Source organism: Peromyscus eremicus, chromosome 12 (assembly GCF_949786415.1).
Source record: "Peromyscus eremicus chromosome 12, PerEre_H2_v1, whole genome shotgun sequence".
Classification (NCBI taxonomy): domain Eukaryota; kingdom Metazoa; phylum Chordata; class Mammalia; order Rodentia; family Cricetidae; genus Peromyscus; species Peromyscus eremicus.
Window position 1 is genome coordinate 39,155,137 of NC_081428.1, and position 18,942 is coordinate 39,174,078.

At 39.0% G+C, this 18,942-nt stretch overlaps 1 protein-coding gene across 2 annotated transcripts in view; it reads right to left on the bottom strand.

The window, feature by feature from the left end:
• The window catches only part of Abi3bp (ABI family member 3 binding protein), a 204,124-nt gene that overhangs the window by 94,621 nt on the left and 90,561 nt on the right, over positions 1 to 18,942 (bottom strand). For both annotated transcript variants that reach the window (XM_059277441.1, XM_059277442.1), the window contains exons 7-14: positions 10,469 to 10,517; positions 9,273 to 9,344; positions 8,757 to 8,849; positions 4,381 to 4,458; positions 2,541 to 2,615; positions 1,755 to 1,829; positions 766 to 837; positions 219 to 293 (exon numbers count right to left, since the gene is read on the bottom strand). In XM_059277441.1, coding sequence (XP_059133424.1) covers positions 219 to 293; positions 766 to 837; positions 1,755 to 1,829; positions 2,541 to 2,615; positions 4,381 to 4,458; positions 8,757 to 8,849; positions 9,273 to 9,344; positions 10,469 to 10,517 — 589 coding nt within the window. The remainder of the gene's footprint in view (positions 1 to 218; positions 294 to 765; positions 838 to 1,754; positions 1,830 to 2,540; positions 2,616 to 4,380; positions 4,459 to 8,756; positions 8,850 to 9,272; positions 9,345 to 10,468; positions 10,518 to 18,942) is intronic.

Below are 18,942 nucleotides of genomic sequence, written 5' to 3' on the forward strand. Positions count from 1 at the left end.
TGAGATCACAAATAACCTATTTTTTAATTTTAATTTGAAATTTAACATAAATTGGGATGGTCCAATGGAATATTTAAACTAATCCTTAGAAAGATGCATTCTTGCACATTAGCAGAAACGTATCACGAGTTGCCATCAAGTACACTGATGGTTAGTAATAGATCCTATATAAGTAAAGGCAGAAGATGTTAATACTTTTTTTAATGGAATGCAGTTACCAGTTGGAGGCTGTACAAATTTAGAATCTCCAGATGTTTTAACTCCAGGTGCCACCCACTGATCGTCACGTGAAACTATATTAGAGAGAAACAGAAGGTGCTGAATGTTTCATGGCAGAGATGGGTAAGTGGCTAGAAAAACACTTGTACAGCAAAGCTCATATGGACCCAATCAAGAGTCATCATATACTTAGAAGTCAATGTGCATCCATCTAGACAGCAACCAACCAGCTAGATTATGTAGAACTAGCAGGAATGATTTTCAATGAAGCTGTAGGAATCTAACCAAGTAATATTTTTATTTTCACTTTCAACCAACCAACTACTGATTTCCCTGTGTTGACCAAGTGCATTATTGCATTCAGCTTCACAGAGAAGGGACTCTGTACCTGTGTTCTACAGAACTGCACAGTCAGCACCCACTTTGTGTGATGCTGGTGATCAATTCCATGCCCTCATACATGCCAGGCAAGGGTTCTGTCACTGGGTTACATCCTCAGCCCACCATGCATATTCTTCACACCAAATACAAAGTACTTTTATTTACCCAAGGTACCCCCTGGTTTCTCCAAAGGGAAGGCTGCTTCTGCCTCGGGAAGCTCTGGAAACCTTTTTGGAGCTGGAGTAAAACACACAGGTTAGGACAAGTGCATGGAATAGGACAAAAAAGGTTTTAAAATGTTCAAAGTTGTGGAAACAACAAATACAAGATAAAAATCACTGCATGTCAAGAAAATACTCAGTGGTATTTTTTAGTTCTATTTCAATGAAAGGTAATTGTTTTTTTTGTGACATCATGTAGCCCAGATTGTCTTGGATTTCACAATACTCTCTGTGTTTTTTATATTCACTTATTACAGCATGGGCCACCATGCCCAGTATAAAATTCCCTTTTTGGCATTTTATAATCAAGCCACTAAGCGAGGTATTATTTAGTCTTTTCCATCTATACTTACTAGCTTCTTGAATTTTCTAACTACATTCATTATTGTGGTTTTTAGGTATATTTCATTTTAATTGAATTAGAAAGTTGTCTGCACAAGAACTTTAAAAAATCATAGGGCAACTATATAACTCTATGCATATGTTCCTCCAGTTTTTGATACTTCATTCATAAATTCCAACAATCCTAGGAATCTATAGAAATAGCTAATATGTCCTATCTATCAAGATAAAGCTGCAAGTGAATAAAAACATGGAAGAAAAACAGAAGAGACCAATGTGTTCAGTCACATATGATCATGAGTGAAAAGAATAAAATATAACAACAACAAATCATGACCACCACCAAGAAAAACTACTAGTGGCATTGTTACAGGGAAGGCCTCTTTAGGGCCCTAAATGATGACCATTGTTTTAAAATCACATTTAAGAGTTTGGGGGTGTTTAGAGTTCATTTTTCTGCATTATCTGTCACTCGTTTCTTATAAGGATTTTGATTTGAATAAAGTCGCCACTAAGGATTTCTATTAGCCATGCATAACACTCCCAAAGTAGCATTCATTGACGCTTCCTTCAGTGTTCAGTGACTTTTACCTAGAGTGCTCAAAGGCAATTCAAACTCAGGCATTAGAACAGAACGGGCTGTTTCTGGGGTCTTCTCATTGAGGGCTATAATAAAGAAGAACACGGTTAGCAACAGGATGGTTTGGCATAACCCTCTCCTGGCCCAGAATGCTTCATAACAGGCTCGCATGCAATGATGAGCAATCCATGCCTTTTCCAGCATCCAGCCTGGGAGACAGCTGGCTCTCCCAGGAAAAGTAACATAGCTGTTAAAATGGAAGGTGCTTTTTAGGTCATCATCACACATGCACAACAAGACACATGCTGTTCCTTTTCTTCAAGGAAAGAGAACAAACAAGAAAAGCATGATACATTCTTTTGGGTGAAATAGCAGTTAGAAACAGCAGTTAACATGAGCAACTGAAATTCTCATTAAACAGCATGTCTCTTGGCGACTCTTCCGGAATTTAGTTGGCACAAGACTTCCCATAGCTGACCTGAACAGAAATCCCAGAGAGAGTCAAGATTTCCAGCAGCTTTGACACCCAACCCACAAGAGGGGACAAAGGGGACATGCAGTTAGTGTGTCATCCACAGCTGCCTGTCTGGTTGGTCACCCAGTATCAAGGCATGCTGCTGACTCTTCAGGAGAACTTGTCCCAGAAACAGGAAGGTGAATTCCCAGAAAAAGAAAAGAACGGAGAAGAAGGGGGGAGGCGCATGGCGGGATAAAGTGGGTCTTTAACCTGTGAATGTTGGGAGTTGTCACTATGGCTGTTCTGTTATTTTAAGGGGGAAAACTGATTTCAGTATTACCCAGTGCTGGCTCTGAGGTATCTATTGCACTAGACGCCATGGGTTTAATGCTTCTTGAAACTGTTTCTGGAGTCACTGCAAAGTAAAACATACAAACAACTTTATGAGCTGGGAGATGATAAAATAAGGAAGCAACGCAGGCATGAGACCCCTTCGGTTGGCAGCCTCTGTTTTTCAGGTTCCTAGGGTGAAGCTACCTACTTGCCCCAGATGCCTCTCCTCCCTGATCCTTTTCCACTTTGGGTTACTTTCTAAGTGTCCCACAGAAGCATACCCAACTCCTCTCTATGAAACCATTTTTCACGGCAATCCGAATGTTTCACCTTCCCTTTTCGGTATCTCCAGCTTACAGTGATATGTGAGTTAATGAGCAAGCAGGAAAAAAAGTGTGTGGGGGGGACAGGGTCAAACAACTACCCTATTACTAGATTTCCTCTAAACACCACAAATTACCAGCAGAGCTTAGATCCAGGCTGAAATTGTGATCGGTATTCAAACGTTCAGCCACAGGGTGGGTTGTGTCAGCTGCTCCATTAAAGGCAGTGAAGACTTTGGGTAGAAGATTTGGAGAAATATAAACTATGATGACCGAGATTTAAACAATTCTACAAAACCCTAGAATTTTGCAGCAATGACACATACTAACAAGACTGAATAATATGTGGTGGGGATGGCCCAAGCATTTCTGAAGTGGAAAATCCTGAGGCGATCTTGGCAGAAAGTTGGGCAATCCGTAGACTCACACCAGACATTGTGCCGAGAGAAGAAAGTGTCACTTGGAAAGCTGGGTTGAACGTTTGACACAGAAATGGACTCATGTGGCCACTGGACATGCTCGCACTTTTCTCTATATTAACTGATCACATCAAATTTAAAAAAAAATTCACTCAACTGGATGCTGCTAGTGGCTCAAATGGTATCTGTCTGTCTGTCTTCTAAAGGCCCATTCTTTGTTAAGGCATGATAATACTATGTCAATATGGTCTAGCTCAGTCTGCCTCTTCAAGTTGTTTTGTTACTGCACCAACCCTATCCCCTCTTGACCAAACACGAGTCCTCAAATTCAGCACAAATAGAACACCACAAACACCTCAAGTTACAGAAATTTTATGAAGTAAAAAGTTCACTTTTGATGGGAGTGTTTTAACTGATGGTGAGCTGCAGGGAATACTTGCCCCTTGTCTGTTTCATCCAGGCCTGGATAAGGTGGTACCACACTGGCAAAAATTCAGTACTTCCAAGACTGATGTCTCCCCAGAGAATTAGGCTGGGTAGATTTAATTGGAGAACAGATGTTGTGTGTTTGGTAGTAACAATAATACGCTATGGAGACACTGCTTACCACATGTTTCTTCAGGGATATTTTTGAACCAAATTACTACATAGTCTCCATCTTAGGAGTAGTAATCTGCAGGGACATTTCAAAGCATTTTCATCACCATCAAGTTATGGATTTATGAGGACTATAAGACGTTTTGCTATGCCAATCACTGTGAAGGCAACTGGGCGATGAAAAATGGTCTGCACTGTTCATCCAAAAGGAAAGGCTATGAAACATGCCATTACCCTTACTGGAAATGGCCTCAGTGTTAACGGCACACCTTCAGTCATAGTCAAAACACACACCTTTTTTCCATGCTACATAGCATGTCCATCATCCAGTCACTCGATTTTCATCTGTTCTTTTCCCAAGGATAAAGCCTTAGAATCTCCTATTGTTTTATGCTTATGATCAGAATGAATTTCTTGTTATTTGCTTTAAAAAAACAGGTTTGTAGCTCATTCACTATTTGAAACAATGTGACTTGCTTTCTCAACAGCATCCTAGGGATCTCATTACCTGTTGCTGGCTGGGGTGCAACTTTTTCAGCCTCTGGTGTTTTAGATTCTGCTGGTAATGCCAATGTTTCATTCTTAGCTAAAAAATAAAATAAAATAAAAACTTTATTTCTTTGTAGTACAGTGTCCAAAATTACTTATTTCAAACATAGTCCACCACAATTTTTTTAAAAGATTTATTGTGTTATTTTATATGTATGAGTATTTGCCTGCCTGTATACATGTGCACCATGTGTGTCTGGTGCCCACTGAGGTCTGAAAAAAGACTGGAGATGGTTGTGAGCTGGGTGCTGGGAACCAAACCATGGTCTTCTGTGAGTAGCAACAAGGGCTCTTAACCACTGAGCCAACTCTCCAGTCCCTCAACAACAACAAAATATCTACACGCATCTTTTCCTGCCAGCCAGGCAACTTTACTGTACATTCCTCCCGAGGGCTGGTATGAATACAAGACAGACTTTGAAATTCTTCCCTATTAATCATGGAAATTCTTTAAGATCTTAGTTGGTACAGGAATGACAAAATCACAACAGAATACTTGAATAAATCTCATGATTCAATTTAAAGTTTCTGTAAGGCGTAGTTGGACTGCAGTTGTTCCTTGATTTTTATTCAAGCTAATTTTATAAAATTCAATAGGGATTTTCCATTATTACAGATGGTTAAAAAAATCTAGCGGGTTATGACTCTGAAAATTTTGAAACACACAAATAAGAGACACAGGAAAGTAAGCTTTTGGATAAGTTTGTAGCAGAGCAAACTGACAATCAATAAATTTTATTAGAGACACATGTTAGCACATATCTTCTCTTTTTGTCTCTGGGAATCTGGTGTAAAAATGGACTTTTTTTCCTCTTTACACAATTTTTGGGAAACCTTTCTTCTAAAACTCAGGTGGTTTTCATAAAGAACACCTCTCAATCAGAATTGCCCAACCTCTGGGAAAGAGTCTCTCAATTTTAAACTGGAAATATCTCAGCCCTTTCCCAAAATTCCCTGGTACATACTTATCCCCCGCTGAACACTGAGCCAGCCTGTTCTCAAATCTTGTTGAGAATGTAAATTTTATAACCAGCTACAGCTGGCATCACTCTGGTAGAGGCCATACCCTTCTTTCCACTTAGTGTGGACACAAACTCTGCTTACCTCTTACAGACTTAAAAGCAATTAGAAAGCAGGCAGATATCAACTTAGGGTGTACACATTTCTGGGGACAAGGTGCAGTGTGCTGACCACCACTGTCAAGCCAGCATCTATGGCTGCCCAACATGCTTATGACAGAGACAGTCAACAACACTGCTCAGATCTAGTTACAAGGGCACGAAGAGTAAGAACTCTTTCTGTAATGACCAGCCAGACACACCTAGTGTCTTATGGAAATCTTTTCTACGATTTCTAAAATTGACCAAGATTTTCTTTCTGGACATCTTTCAGAGCTCCAGCTTTCACTTAGAACCATTGTGCTTGCTAGCAAGTGAAGAATCATTCAGCTCACAAGCTTCTCCTGAGCTCTGGACCTGTTATTTTCAGTGTACACCACAGGAAGATGAGCTCTTCAAATGTCAATTGCAGGGTCCCCATCACATAGTGCTCCCAACTCCATTAGAGTAGTTTTGCTAATCTTTCCCTTTTGCTTAATAATATCCTACAGTCTTGGTTTGGGTAACCTCTACCTGGCTAGGAAACCTCTCACACTTTAGAACTTTGTCTCCATCTGTCTGTGTCTCTTTCTTTCTTTCTGTCTCCACCCCCCTCTGTGTGTGTGTGTGTGTGTGTGTGTGTGTGTGTGTGTGTGTGTATCTCCCATGCACTTCCCTCCCCCAAGATCTTAGACTCTCAGTCAGGGACAACAAACTGGATTGCTCCAGGTTCTAAGAGTCAGTAGCTGCCTTTAATTGGCAATCACATTAACCTAAAATTCAATTACAAATGGGAAAACATGGCAAGCCTTCTTAAGAGATATGTGTATTCTTCATACAACACTAATTTCTTATAAAGGTATATAGTATTTCTACATATAACACAGCAGATGTCAGAGTAGTTAGAAGATGGGGAATATATTTCAATGAGAGTTCTGGCATCACTTTGCAACCTATGAACACTTATCTACACTCACACACCTGCTATCTTGACAGAGTAAAACACCATCCAGCTATGGCCTAGACCTCAGTAAGTTCTTTTTCCTCCATTTTTTCTTTCATACTGTTTTCCAACACTGTTGATTCTCTTAACTTTTGGCAGGGTGTGTCTTAGCTTTGGCAAGCCCTTTTAAGTCCCTTGGAGATGAGTGTGTGTAATACTAGCTTTCTTGTTCATTTATTCACACCATGTGTTCTTAGAACAAAAGCTATTGCATCTCTTGATGGCCCATGATGGGCTCTGTTGGAAGGGGGTTATTATTTTTAGGATTTACTCCCTCAAAAAATATGACTTTTCTGAATTGCAGCAGTGATAATTAACTTTGGAACGTTTATTTCTCCCTTGGTAATAGAAAAAGTGTTTATGCCCACGCAATTTTTGTGGGAAAAAAAAGGTTTCTGCACAGCAAAATAATCCATCAACAAAATAAAAACTAGCCTACGGATTGGAAGAAAATATCCAGAAGCCATGGTTCACATATAGACTCAATGTCTAAAATATATAAAGAACACCCATAACTTGTTAACACTCTATAGCACAATAAGATGATTCTGACTGACAGCAATTAATGTGACATTTCAAAATAGCTGATAGGAGTTCTAATACTCCCAATGCAAAGACATTGCATATGTCTGAAGTGATACGTGTGCCAATTATCCTGAACTCATCATTACACTTTGCATATCTGTATTGAACTATAACTCCTAAGTATATAGAACCACCATCAACTAAAACCAAAGTGACACCTGATATTCTGAAACTACTAGAAGATAAAGAAGGGAGTACACTTCAACATCAAGGCATACACAAGGAGGTTTTGAATAGGACTGCATGATAAATAAAGCCAGCAAGTGGGGTCTCAGGAAACCCAAACACTTTTGTACAGCAAACAAAACCATAACCCTATGAAGAGGCAGCTCACAGAATATGAGAAAATTCTCATATTTTCAAGTTACACATCTGATAGAGAATTGGTATCTAGAACACATGAGGAACTCGAAAACCACCACAACAACAAAACTAAACATTAAAAAAAAATCCAAGTAAAAATGGGCTAAATAGAGTTCTCAAAAGGGGAGATGCAGGTGTTCTTGGTAAAGTGTTTCACAACCAGTTTAAAAGGTGTTCAAAAAAACTGAGGAGATGGCTCAGTGCTTAAAAGACTTGAGGCTTCTGAGCCCTGGAACCCACTGAATTCCATGTGGGCATGCACGGCGGCCCATCTATCATTCTAGCCTCAGAAGGCAAAACCACAGGATCCCCAGAACAAGTTGGCACACAAGACTAACCATAACAATAAGATTTTATTTAAAAAAAAAATCCTGTCTCAGTAAACACACTGGAAGAGTAATCCAGGATGATTTCCATATCAACCTCGGGCCTCCACACATGCACCTACACATGCAAACATGTATACATAAACACATGCACACTATGTACATATGCATAGAAGTGGAAGAATACTCAACAACATTAGTCATCAGGGATGCACTATCAAAACTATCCTAAGATTCTATCTCACTTCAGTCAGAATGGCCATCATCTAAGTTTCAGATGTACTGCCAGAGAGACAACCTTGAGCCCAATTTGATAGTCAAATATAGCAACCAGAATTGTTCTCTGGGTCCCTTTGAAGGAGATTTTGTTGATGTTTTCTTAATGATACAAACGTTTCCCAATTCTTTCTAGAAGAAGGCAACAATACCAGCATGAAGCACATACTCATTCTAATGTCCCTTTATATCAGGTCTCATTGAAAATTCCTAGGCCGGGCGGTGGTGGCGCACGCCTTTAATCCCAGCACTCGGGAGGCAGAAGCAGGCGGATCTCTGTGAGTTCGAGGCCAGCCTGGACTACCAAGTGAGTTCCAGGAAAGGCGCAAAGCTACACAGAGAAACCCTGTCTCGAAAAACCAAAAAAAAAAAAAGAAAGAAAATTCCTAATGGCCCTTTATAACAAAGTTCATTGAGCATAATTTAGGAAAAGTTCTCTGCTTGAAAATTATACCTGTTCAAATGAGTACATTTCAGATACGACTCCTATTTTTCTTTCATATATTGCATGCATATGTATATAATAGCTTTCCATACAGAATGATTGGTAGTAATATCTCTGACCCTCCAGCCTCCTCCTCCACACTCATTATTTAGTCCTCAGACGTCTCATCTGCAAAATTCCTTACATAATCTCAGTGCTGTATCATCCAGTGCTACTGTTCATTCAAGAGCCCCTGCTTACCTAATTGTGCCTTGAGAGCATCCGAAATCTCAAGCATTATGGATGTGGGAAGTTTTACCATGGAATCATTAAGTCCCGGAATAATAAGATGAACTGCAAGGAAATAGATATAAATGTAAGAACAGGAAGAAAACCTATCAGACAAAAGTGGAGAATGGAGAATTATAAAGTAGAATTCAAAGGTTGACCCTTCCCTTCCTTTGATTAACTTTAACTCCACATAGAAAATATGAGGAGGGGAATATGACTGCACCTTTTAAAATGGGTATTTTCCTTATCTAGAACTTACCACCAGAAATCCCCTGAGTTTACATTCATAGACTCAAAGTAGCCAAGATAAAGGCAGTGTGTCTTGGCTGGTAGCTTAGACTGGGCACAAGCCAAGAAATGAAAGGGAAATGAAATAGACTCACACTAATTTAGCACTTGCTCACAGTACACGTCCCCATAAGAACCCTCTTATCAAAAGATAGCCTAGATTGCTTCGTCTAGATATACACTGCATGACTGACTTACCTAGTATTGTTCCTCCAAAAGGAGTCTTGTCTGGGGCTTTAGTTGAAGCCCTGTGGGTAACATTCTGAATCACTAGTGAGATATGAAAAGACAATAGTGTGATGAGGGTGAACACAGGAAGAAGAAAGAAGCTAATGGTGTAAAGCTACAGTCTTAATCTAAATTTATCAATTAACAGAAGCAACTCAGTGGATTGGCTACAGAGTCAACAGAAGAATTTGATATATGTCTTACCTTACCATCCATGCTTTGGAGGTAACAACGCATATCCTTAAAACTCTCTCACAAAGTATCCCATTCTAAGTAGTGGAAAATCCCTTCTGTCTCTACTCACTGTGCATCCTGCCCTTTACACAAAGCAGTTAAGAACTAGCATACAATGTTGTAATAACAAGACAATATAAAATTAGAAAACATAAGCCAGGCTGTGGTGGCACATGCCTTAAATCCTAGCACTCAGGAGACTGAGGCAGGCGGACCTCTGTGAGTTCGAGGCCAGCCTGGTCTACAGAGCCAGTTCTAGGACAGGCAGGGATACACAGAGAAACCCTGTCTTGAAAAATAGATTCAAAAACATATATCTTCAAATCAAAGAATCTTTCAGTGTTTCCAGCAGTAAGTGGCCATGCCTTTAGCATATACTTAGCACACTGTGTTTTCTTAAAATGGAGAACTATTTTAAGGCTTTAGCTCTTCTACCAAGAGATTTTTTCTGGAAATAATGGATTCATTTTAATAATTTGAAAACTGGAAGCCAAAACAAAAACAACTGGACACTGAAATGAAATACAGCATTGTAATTCTTAAAACATAGACATCTTTACTTCCCCTAAGTGACCGCTAAATCATAGTTTCATTCTCAATATCCTAAATGGTCTAATTGTTTTTCTCATGTATGCTAACTTAATCTTAAGTAAAGCTCCAAAGTAAAGCTCCACATGTTTAACTGATTATTTTTAATGTGACACATGCTATAACTGCTTTGTTGCCCAACTGGTAAGATTTGTCCAAGGTATCACAGCCAAAATTATGTATTAGCCACAAGTTTACTAAGTTACACTAGTTTCTTCAAATGTTTCTAAACACCGTTGTTTTAATGTGTTTATAAGAAAAATTGAGAACACATACACTGTATGTTCAACTATATTAGTTGAACAGTTGACTATAATAGTTCCTGAATACAGCAAACTAATTACCTTGCTTGATGATTGTTATTGGGATTAGCTTCCTTGGGACATATGCTGGCTAGAAAGGGAGAGAGAGAGGGAGAAAAGGTCAGCTTCTACATCAGTGTTAATTTAAAAAAAAAATCAGAATCCTAAGAGGAGCCCTTGTCTTCAATGAAGTCATCCGTGACAGGGATTTAGCAGTCACTGGATAGATATTTAGCACATATGTCTCCATTGTACTGAACTCATTTGCTTACCCCATAAGGAGCCAAAACCTCACAGAAGCAAGTCTTCAGAACTATCGTTTACTTAGAAATTGCAGTGGAAAGAAACTAAATCCTTGATATAGAGAGAGAGTTCATTTTCATTTTGTTTGATATGTGGCCCAGCCAAACACTGTCTTCATACTTTCTCTCAAAAAGATGCTGAACTACATATGATCTTTTAAAACCAATCAAGTCTGACTATTTGAGCATGACCTACTGGTGCTGCTGTTATTGCAGATACTACAATCCCCAGGAACTCTTAGCATCGCCCTTTATTACCCAAGAGGGAAGAATAAGTACTCAGAACTAGATAGCTCTTAAAATTGAAGCTGGTATGGATTACATGTCTTTCCTTCACCCAAACTGTCTCTGAAGTCCTTTGGGATATTTTGACATCATACAGTGCCCGGGGATGGGCTTAGACTTTAAAGTGGAGTCGTTGCCATACACAATTCCATGACCAAAGGTGGGGCAGAGGAGAGAGGGGAGGAGAGAGGGGAGGAGAGAGGTAATGAGAGAGGTGAGGAAAGGGGTGAGGAGAGAGTTGAGAGGGGAGGAGAATGGCAGGAAGTTCAAATAGGGGATTAGAGTTCAGTTGTTGAAAGAGTAAGAATGGCTAATTTTTGGCACTTGGTTTAACTCAAATACAGAGAGTAGACACACAGCATGTGCTGATCTGCCTGTTTTGAATGTGACTGAATGTGAGACATTAATAAGATAGGCATTCATGGTTGGGAATAAAAAGTGTGGTAACGTTATTTTTCAGGGTGATCTAATAAGACATGGTAAAGAGGGGTCCTAACACTATTACTCTTGGCTATTTATCTTCCTGTATTATGTTTAAAAACTGTAAAAATAATTTGCTATCACCACCAGATATTTGTTTTTAAAGGATAATCTCTAATCATTGACCCAGTGATTTCTCTTACCATGCCAGCCTAACTACTCAATCAGGTACAGATAATCATGTGTGATCACATGTATTAGTACAATTGAAAACAACTTCATTACCCAAAGTTCAGGTTCTACTCAATAAGCTGTAGTTCAAATGGTTTACTTCTATGCAATAGCCTGAAAAAATAGGAAGACTACATATATAGACTCACTCACTATAACCCAATTTTATAACACACACATCTATACACATACATACATACATGCATACATAAAACAGACTGGAAGGAAACACATCATAATCTGAGCAGCAATTATTACAAACTCATTAATTTTTGTGCAAGTTACTTTCCAAGTTCCTTAAACAAGTTTTGTTTTTTGTTTTTTGTTTTTTGGTTTTTCGAGACAGGGTTTCTCTGTGTAGCTTTGCGCCTTTCCTGGGACTCACTTTGTAGACCAGGCTGGCCTCGAACTCACAGAGATCCGCCTGGCTCTGCCTCCCGAGTGCTGGGATTAAAGGCGTGCGCCACCACCGCCCGGCTCAAGTTCCTTAAACAAGTGAAAACTGTTTTCATGTTACTTTCATGTCACCCATGCTTCCAGACTGGAATTTAAGTTATCTACCACTGGTGGACAGGGCAATGATTGAAAAATAACTTTACCATGATTTTTCCCAAGGCAAGAGCAGGGCAACTATATGAATAGGAGCACAAGAGAAACAAACATTCATAGCAAAAACAATTGTCAGTTGTGAGCTCACACTGGCAGAAAGATCCCTTCTGGCTTCATCACTGTGGCATGTGTACACAGTTCCCACTGAGGACAGATAGGTCCCTGCCACTCTATACTGCCCCCCACACCCACCTTAATAGCAGCCCCAACACAATTCTGCTTGGGCTGTGAAAGCACTCCCAGCATAGTCTCCACCTACCACTTCTAAGAATGCTGTTTTTACATCCAAACAGTTCACATTTGGTTTTCTTGCAATTCATAGTTTTTCATTTGTTTATAAGTATGTAATGCTTATGACATACAATGTGATGTCTTGATGAAGTCATACCACGTGACCCGTCATTCTTGCGGTGAGACATTTTAAATGTATTTCAGTAAATTTGATTGTTGCTTTCTAGTGTATGATCATTCTCAAAAAAAAAAAAAACAACTTCCTCCTGTCTAACTGAAACTTTAACATTCCACCCTTCCTCAGTGTTGTTCTTCCCACCCTTAGCCACCACTGAATTCTCTACATTCATGAGATCAAGACTTCTGAGAACTCTACATGTCTAGTGGAGCAAGCTTCAGTTACAGGAGAGCCTCTCCTGTGTAGGAAGCCCAATTATCTTTCTAGTGCTAATAGGTCAGGTCTATGGCTACAGTAACAAAGGCATCTGAACACCCTGCTCATTTGCACTAGGCGTCCTATTATAGTATTTTGTAGAATGTGAGGTTTCTCAAAGGCTGTCAACACACTATAGCAGAAATGTCTACACACGGCTGTGTTGATCGCCTTTGAACTGAATCACACCAATTTATAGTTCTTATGCTACAGTGATTTGTCTCGCACAACCTTTTTTTTTTTTTTGGACAAATGGAAACTATTCCACTCATCACATGAATGGAAAAAAGTTTCTGTTCTGAGTTCTTGCTTGAGAACTGACCGATGTTTTATTATGCTGATGACAAGAATATAGGTACAGGTTGTGCTGCCAAAAATAAGGAAATGATTTAGCTGCAGAATGCATTTCTTTCTAAACCTGTAATTGCTCTCTTTCCCAATCTGTAATCCAAAGACAAAGACTAGACCAGTGAACAGACATCTACATCTCAGCAGATAGGTTTCTTTTGAAAGGATATTAAGAAATACTATTCAGTATATCCACCAAAGACTAAAGGTCCAACCAAGAATTCCACACTGTGAGTCTATCCTCTGTGTCTGCTTATGAAGCAGAAGAAAACAGCTGTCACTTTAAATCATCAGGAAACAAAATATGATAATTCTTAAGGTACCAAGATTTAATCAATTATAGCCCAATTTCATTTGAGTTTTATGTTCAATGCTTAAAAAAAAAAAAGATACCACTACCCTTCCCTTGTTCTCATAGGCTGGTTCCTATGGACATTGATGAATATATGCTAGAGCTGTGGGTATAGACCTATGGAACTAGGGTTAGGGAAGTGGAGTAGCAACAGGCTTTCAGGCTGCCATGCAGTGTGGACTGGTGTTGAACTATAGTTTGAATATGTCCCGCAAAGTACACATATTAGAAATTTAACCTTCAATACAACAGTATTAGCAGGCATAAACTAAAATAGGTGACTAGATCATGAGAGATCTCTGTTGCTGGGGAGTGGATTAGCCAACAACACCATGGGCTTCCAGATTATTCTTTTTTGGTTTCTTGTCAATTCGACACAACCTAGAATTATCTGGGAATAGGAACCTCAATTGAGAAAATGTCTCCATCAGATTGCCTGTAGGCAAGTCTGTGGGGTCATTTTCTTGATTAATGATTGATGTGGGTGGGCCCCAGCCATGGGTACCATACCACTCCTGGGCAAGTAGCGTTGAATTGTATAAGAAAGCCGACTGAGCAAGCCGTGGGGGGCAAGCCTTCCTCAATGGCTTCTGCTTCAGTTTCTGCCTCTAGGTTTCTCCTTGAGCTACTGCCTAACTTCCCTTGGCGATGAACTGTAATCTGTGAAGCGAAATAAACACTTTCCTTCTCAAATTGCTTTCAGACATAGTGTTAACCACAGCAATAGAAACCCAACTAAGACACCAATAAAAGAGCCAAGTTTGCCAACATCTCCCTCTTTTCCTTTCACTTCCTGCCACAGGATAATGTGTCATGAAGTCTTTTATCAGGTGCCAGCTCCTTGATCTTAGACTTCTCAGCCTTTAGAATTATATAAAGCATACATCTGTGGCCGTTATGAATTACCCAAGTCTGTGGCCTCTTCTTATAGCCATGCAAAACAACTAAATAAGACATCTACAGGTGCAATACTGCTGTCTGCCAATAGCGCTGCTTATAGGCAGTCTCTCTGCTCTCTATCTTGGCTCCTCAACTTGTTGATCCCCAGTCTTGTGGCAACATTCATCACTATGTCTTTCTGCAATTTCTATCCTCCTCATTTAGTAAATGTTTTCTGAATGTTTACAACACATCAGGAGATAAATATAACCCTCATGGCTCTGTAAGAGAGAAATCACCTTTTTTCTCAAAAAATCCTGTCTCTTTAAAGACATCTTCGGTTGTACTAGCCTTGAACAGGGGGCTATAACCATTGTGCTATACCTAGATCAGGGCAATCACAGAGTATGAAGCTGGTGCTGTTCAGTGTGTAAATAACACTAAGGTAGAAAGAGAAAACCAGTGGAGATATACTGGGGGGGGAGGGGTTTCTGTCATTCTGTTGTATTATTGTCATGACCAGAGAAGGTGTTTGACTATGTAGAAACAAATACAGCAGAAGCAGCCACACATACAGAGTGTTAAATTCACCTTCTGCACTATACCAACTCCCTCCTGATAGGTACTATATTGAAAGTTACCTTTAATTACTATCAGTGCTAATCAAGGAGTTTAGTATCAGGTTTGTACATTTGGCATTTTTATGGTATCAAAGTGCCCATTGAGGATTTAATTTTATTTTCAGGGCCTGGGATGTTGCAACTGTCCACTTGGGGAGGAGCTAAGGGTTTTCAAAATATAATTTCAAGGACTCAAGAGCTAAACCACATGAGAAGAACTTAGTCATTTTAAGTTCTGCTTTTAATTCATTTTAGGATGTTCTAATGAAAGTTACAAAACATACTGTTTCAGTCTAAAATCTGGCTAAAATTGACTCTAACATGCTCCCTCTCTTTGAAAGTCTTCAAGTTTCTGGTTAGCTGAAATAAGACATAAACCTCTGGTGGTTGTATGTGTGTGTTGTGGTGTGTAAATGTGTGCATGCATATTTAAGCTTCTGCTTAAGGGAACAGCTGTTAAGAGAACAATGAAGGGTGCTTGTTATGTTCATGCTATATAATTTTAAGGTGTAAGTGAGCCACAAGGTCATTCTCTTTGTTGACTTATCTGATCAGTCTTATACTTCACACATTCATACCACTTTAGTGAAAACCCATGAATGTGTATTGGAGGAACAGATATGGACCCCATCAGACCTGCTGTGGGATGTGGAGTACGTGGTCCTGATAAGACCTCAGGTCATCACACAGTGTGGGCTGGCATGGTGCTATGGTTTGAATATGCCCTTCAAGAACATGTGATAGAAACCTCCAGGGCAACCATGTTGAAAAGTGGGAATTTTAAGAGGAGACTATGAGGGCTCCTCCATTTTGTGGGAGTAACTTTCTTAAAGTGAGTTGATTTTGAATGGAAAATGAAAGGGTAGAAATAGCATCGTAGTTTAAAGGAACACAGATTCTCAGGAAAGTTGCATCAAATAACTTTACATTTCAAAATATACTAAAATGTAGTACATACTTCAATAACTAGTGTTGTTTATTGAATAAATTAGATTTAAGAATTTTTAAAGAGAAAATGTGTTTAAATTTAAGCCATTTGATTTTTGAACAAAACCTAGTAACAAGCATTTAGGTAATAGACACTTATTTTCGTAAAAAGAGTGTAATCTATTGTGTTCAAGGAATAAATAAAAATATAACACCAAAAAGGGATATAATAAAAAGAGGGGTGGAATATAATCAAGGAACACAGCCCACAGAATCAACTAACCTGGGCTCATATGGGCTCACAAACTGAAGTGACAATCAGGGAGTCTACATGGTCTGACCTAAGTCATCTGCATATATGTTATGGTTGTGTAACATCATGTCCTTGTGGGACCACTAACAGTGGGAACAGCGACTGTCTTTGACTCTTTTTCCTGCTTTTAGGACCCTTTTTCTCCTACTGAGTTGCCTCATCCAGCCTTAATATGAGGGGATGTGCCTAGTCTTATTATAACTTGATATGCACGTTTGGTTCATATCCCCGAGAAACCTGCATTTTCTGACGGGAAAGAGGAGTGAATCTGGGGAAGAGGGGATGCCAGGGGAGGGGCTGGGAGGAGAAGAGGGTGGGGAAACTGTGGTTAGAATATAATATATGAGAAATGAAAAAGAAAAAATAAATATAATAGACTCTGAAAAAATAAAAACACAAATAGTATGATAAACATTTTCTTTCTTATATGCATTTCAAATGATGCATTTATGTTATATATGAAAAATTAGAGCATTTTTATGCTCATTCTTCACTATTTTAGAGGTGAAGATAGGAGTAACATCATTGAAGGTATTTAACAACTGGTAAAGCAAAGATACTAACCAATCAGTCAGAAGAGACCCTGCCACATATCCCTGAATAATTTGTGTGGGGCCTGCCAGAGGAATGTATGCCTGGATATATAAATTATAGTATGTAATGTGACCAGGGGCATAAGATGGGGTGGTTTAATGCACAAACTTTTAGCTTAATTATTATCTTTTTAAAAGGATAGCCTAGTGTTAAAATACTTTCCCTGTATCAAATACTTCTTTTAGTAGGGTATAAGGATATTTTGTGGTTTCAAAGGTTTAGACATGAGAATATTGAATGAAAGCAGTCTTCAAGTATTTTGCTTAAAACTTAAAAGAAAGACATTGCATTCCTCTTGAAATACTGCCTTTTAAGATCAGTTTCAGAGAAGATATGGGTAAATACTTGGACAAAGACTTGATTTGGACTGAAATGTATACAATCTGAAATATCAAAACAGCTTCATAATGGATTCTGTGGGACCACATCACATGGCCAATAGCTATCCTGTGTGGTTCCTTTGCAACTTCCCCATGTCTCAGGGCTTCCTGAGAGCACAGAATTCACTTCATGAGACACTTTTCTGCTATTCAAAGGATGCTCATAAAGAGTGTCACAGAAGAGCTTTGAAGCATCTTTTCAATGAACTTGGGTTTTCCTTTGGAAATAACCGAGAGTTTTAAAGTACAGCTCATCACAGCTGGCTGGATTTGGGGGTGCTCCACCTCACACATGGAAGTGATACAACTTTGGCTCTGTATCACAGATGTACGAACCTCCGCTCCAGCCCTATCACAGCTGTTTATGAAAAGGAAAAAAGATATTAAATGCTGCTGTGGTGGAAGTACCAACCATCTTTCCCAATCTCACTGAGTGATGCATCCTACATGAGGCATTCTGACCAAAATAAATAAAAATGATTGACATGTGGAGTTGAAAAAGAAAGAATGAGAGAAATGACATCAGCAAGTCACATCAAGATTATGCAAGACAGACAAGAGAGAAGGGGATAAGATTTGCTCCTTAGGAAACCATTTACAACAAAGAATGAAGAACGTTCTACAAGAGGATGAAACAGGAACTGTACCTTGCTGTTCCTTCTGTGCAACGTAGCAGGTTTTTCTTTTATAATACTGACTGAACTCCAGAGAAACAAAGTCAAAGAGACCTTAGACAGTATCGTTATTCAATCCGTGCTACTAGACCAACTGACAATTTAGAAAAAATAATGGCAGAGCCTTACTGTACACCACAGCGAAGCAAACCCCACAGATTTTAGAGTTTCATTGTTGTAAAAACTGAAATTAAAAAGGGAGACGTGTATTTATCTGTTGTCTGGAGAGAAAATGGCTTTGAAAACTATAACATAGCTGAGGATCCGATGAAAGTCTAGTCTTTGGGTGAAGCACATTTCAAGATGTGATTCTTTTAACAATTCCCACCAACCAAGTTGATAGCAAATGTAAGGAAAATATTTCTAGATGGCATTGCAAAGGATTCTTTAGTCTACAAAGTCTTAAACTGGTTGGGAAAAAAGTTCACACAATTCCCAGTTAACCAAGAGCCACAACTAAAGATCACTAAATGGAAAACAAAAGCAAAGACAGTACTACTCTATCAGCATTCACAGAAATAAAAATTAATATAACGTTTAAACTATTAGCCAAAATGTTAGCCATAGAAATACACACTATTGAGAAGCAGGATAAACTCTTGTTAACTACTTGAAAGATCATAAGCTAGGATAACCTTCTTAGAAAGAAATTTGTCCATCAATACTAAAGAGCCTTAAAAAGCTAGCCTGGCGGCGGTGGTGCCATGCCTTTAATCCCAGCACTTGAAAGGCAGAGCCAGGTGGATCTCTGTGAGTTCGAGGCCAGCCTGGTCTATACAGCGAGATCTAGAACAGGCACCAAAACTACACAAAGAAACTCTGTCTCAAAAAAAAAAAAAAACCGAACTTTTAATAGGAATTTAATTATATCAAATTAAAAATCATTTAGAATTAATTAAAATGCCTATAACCTGGAAA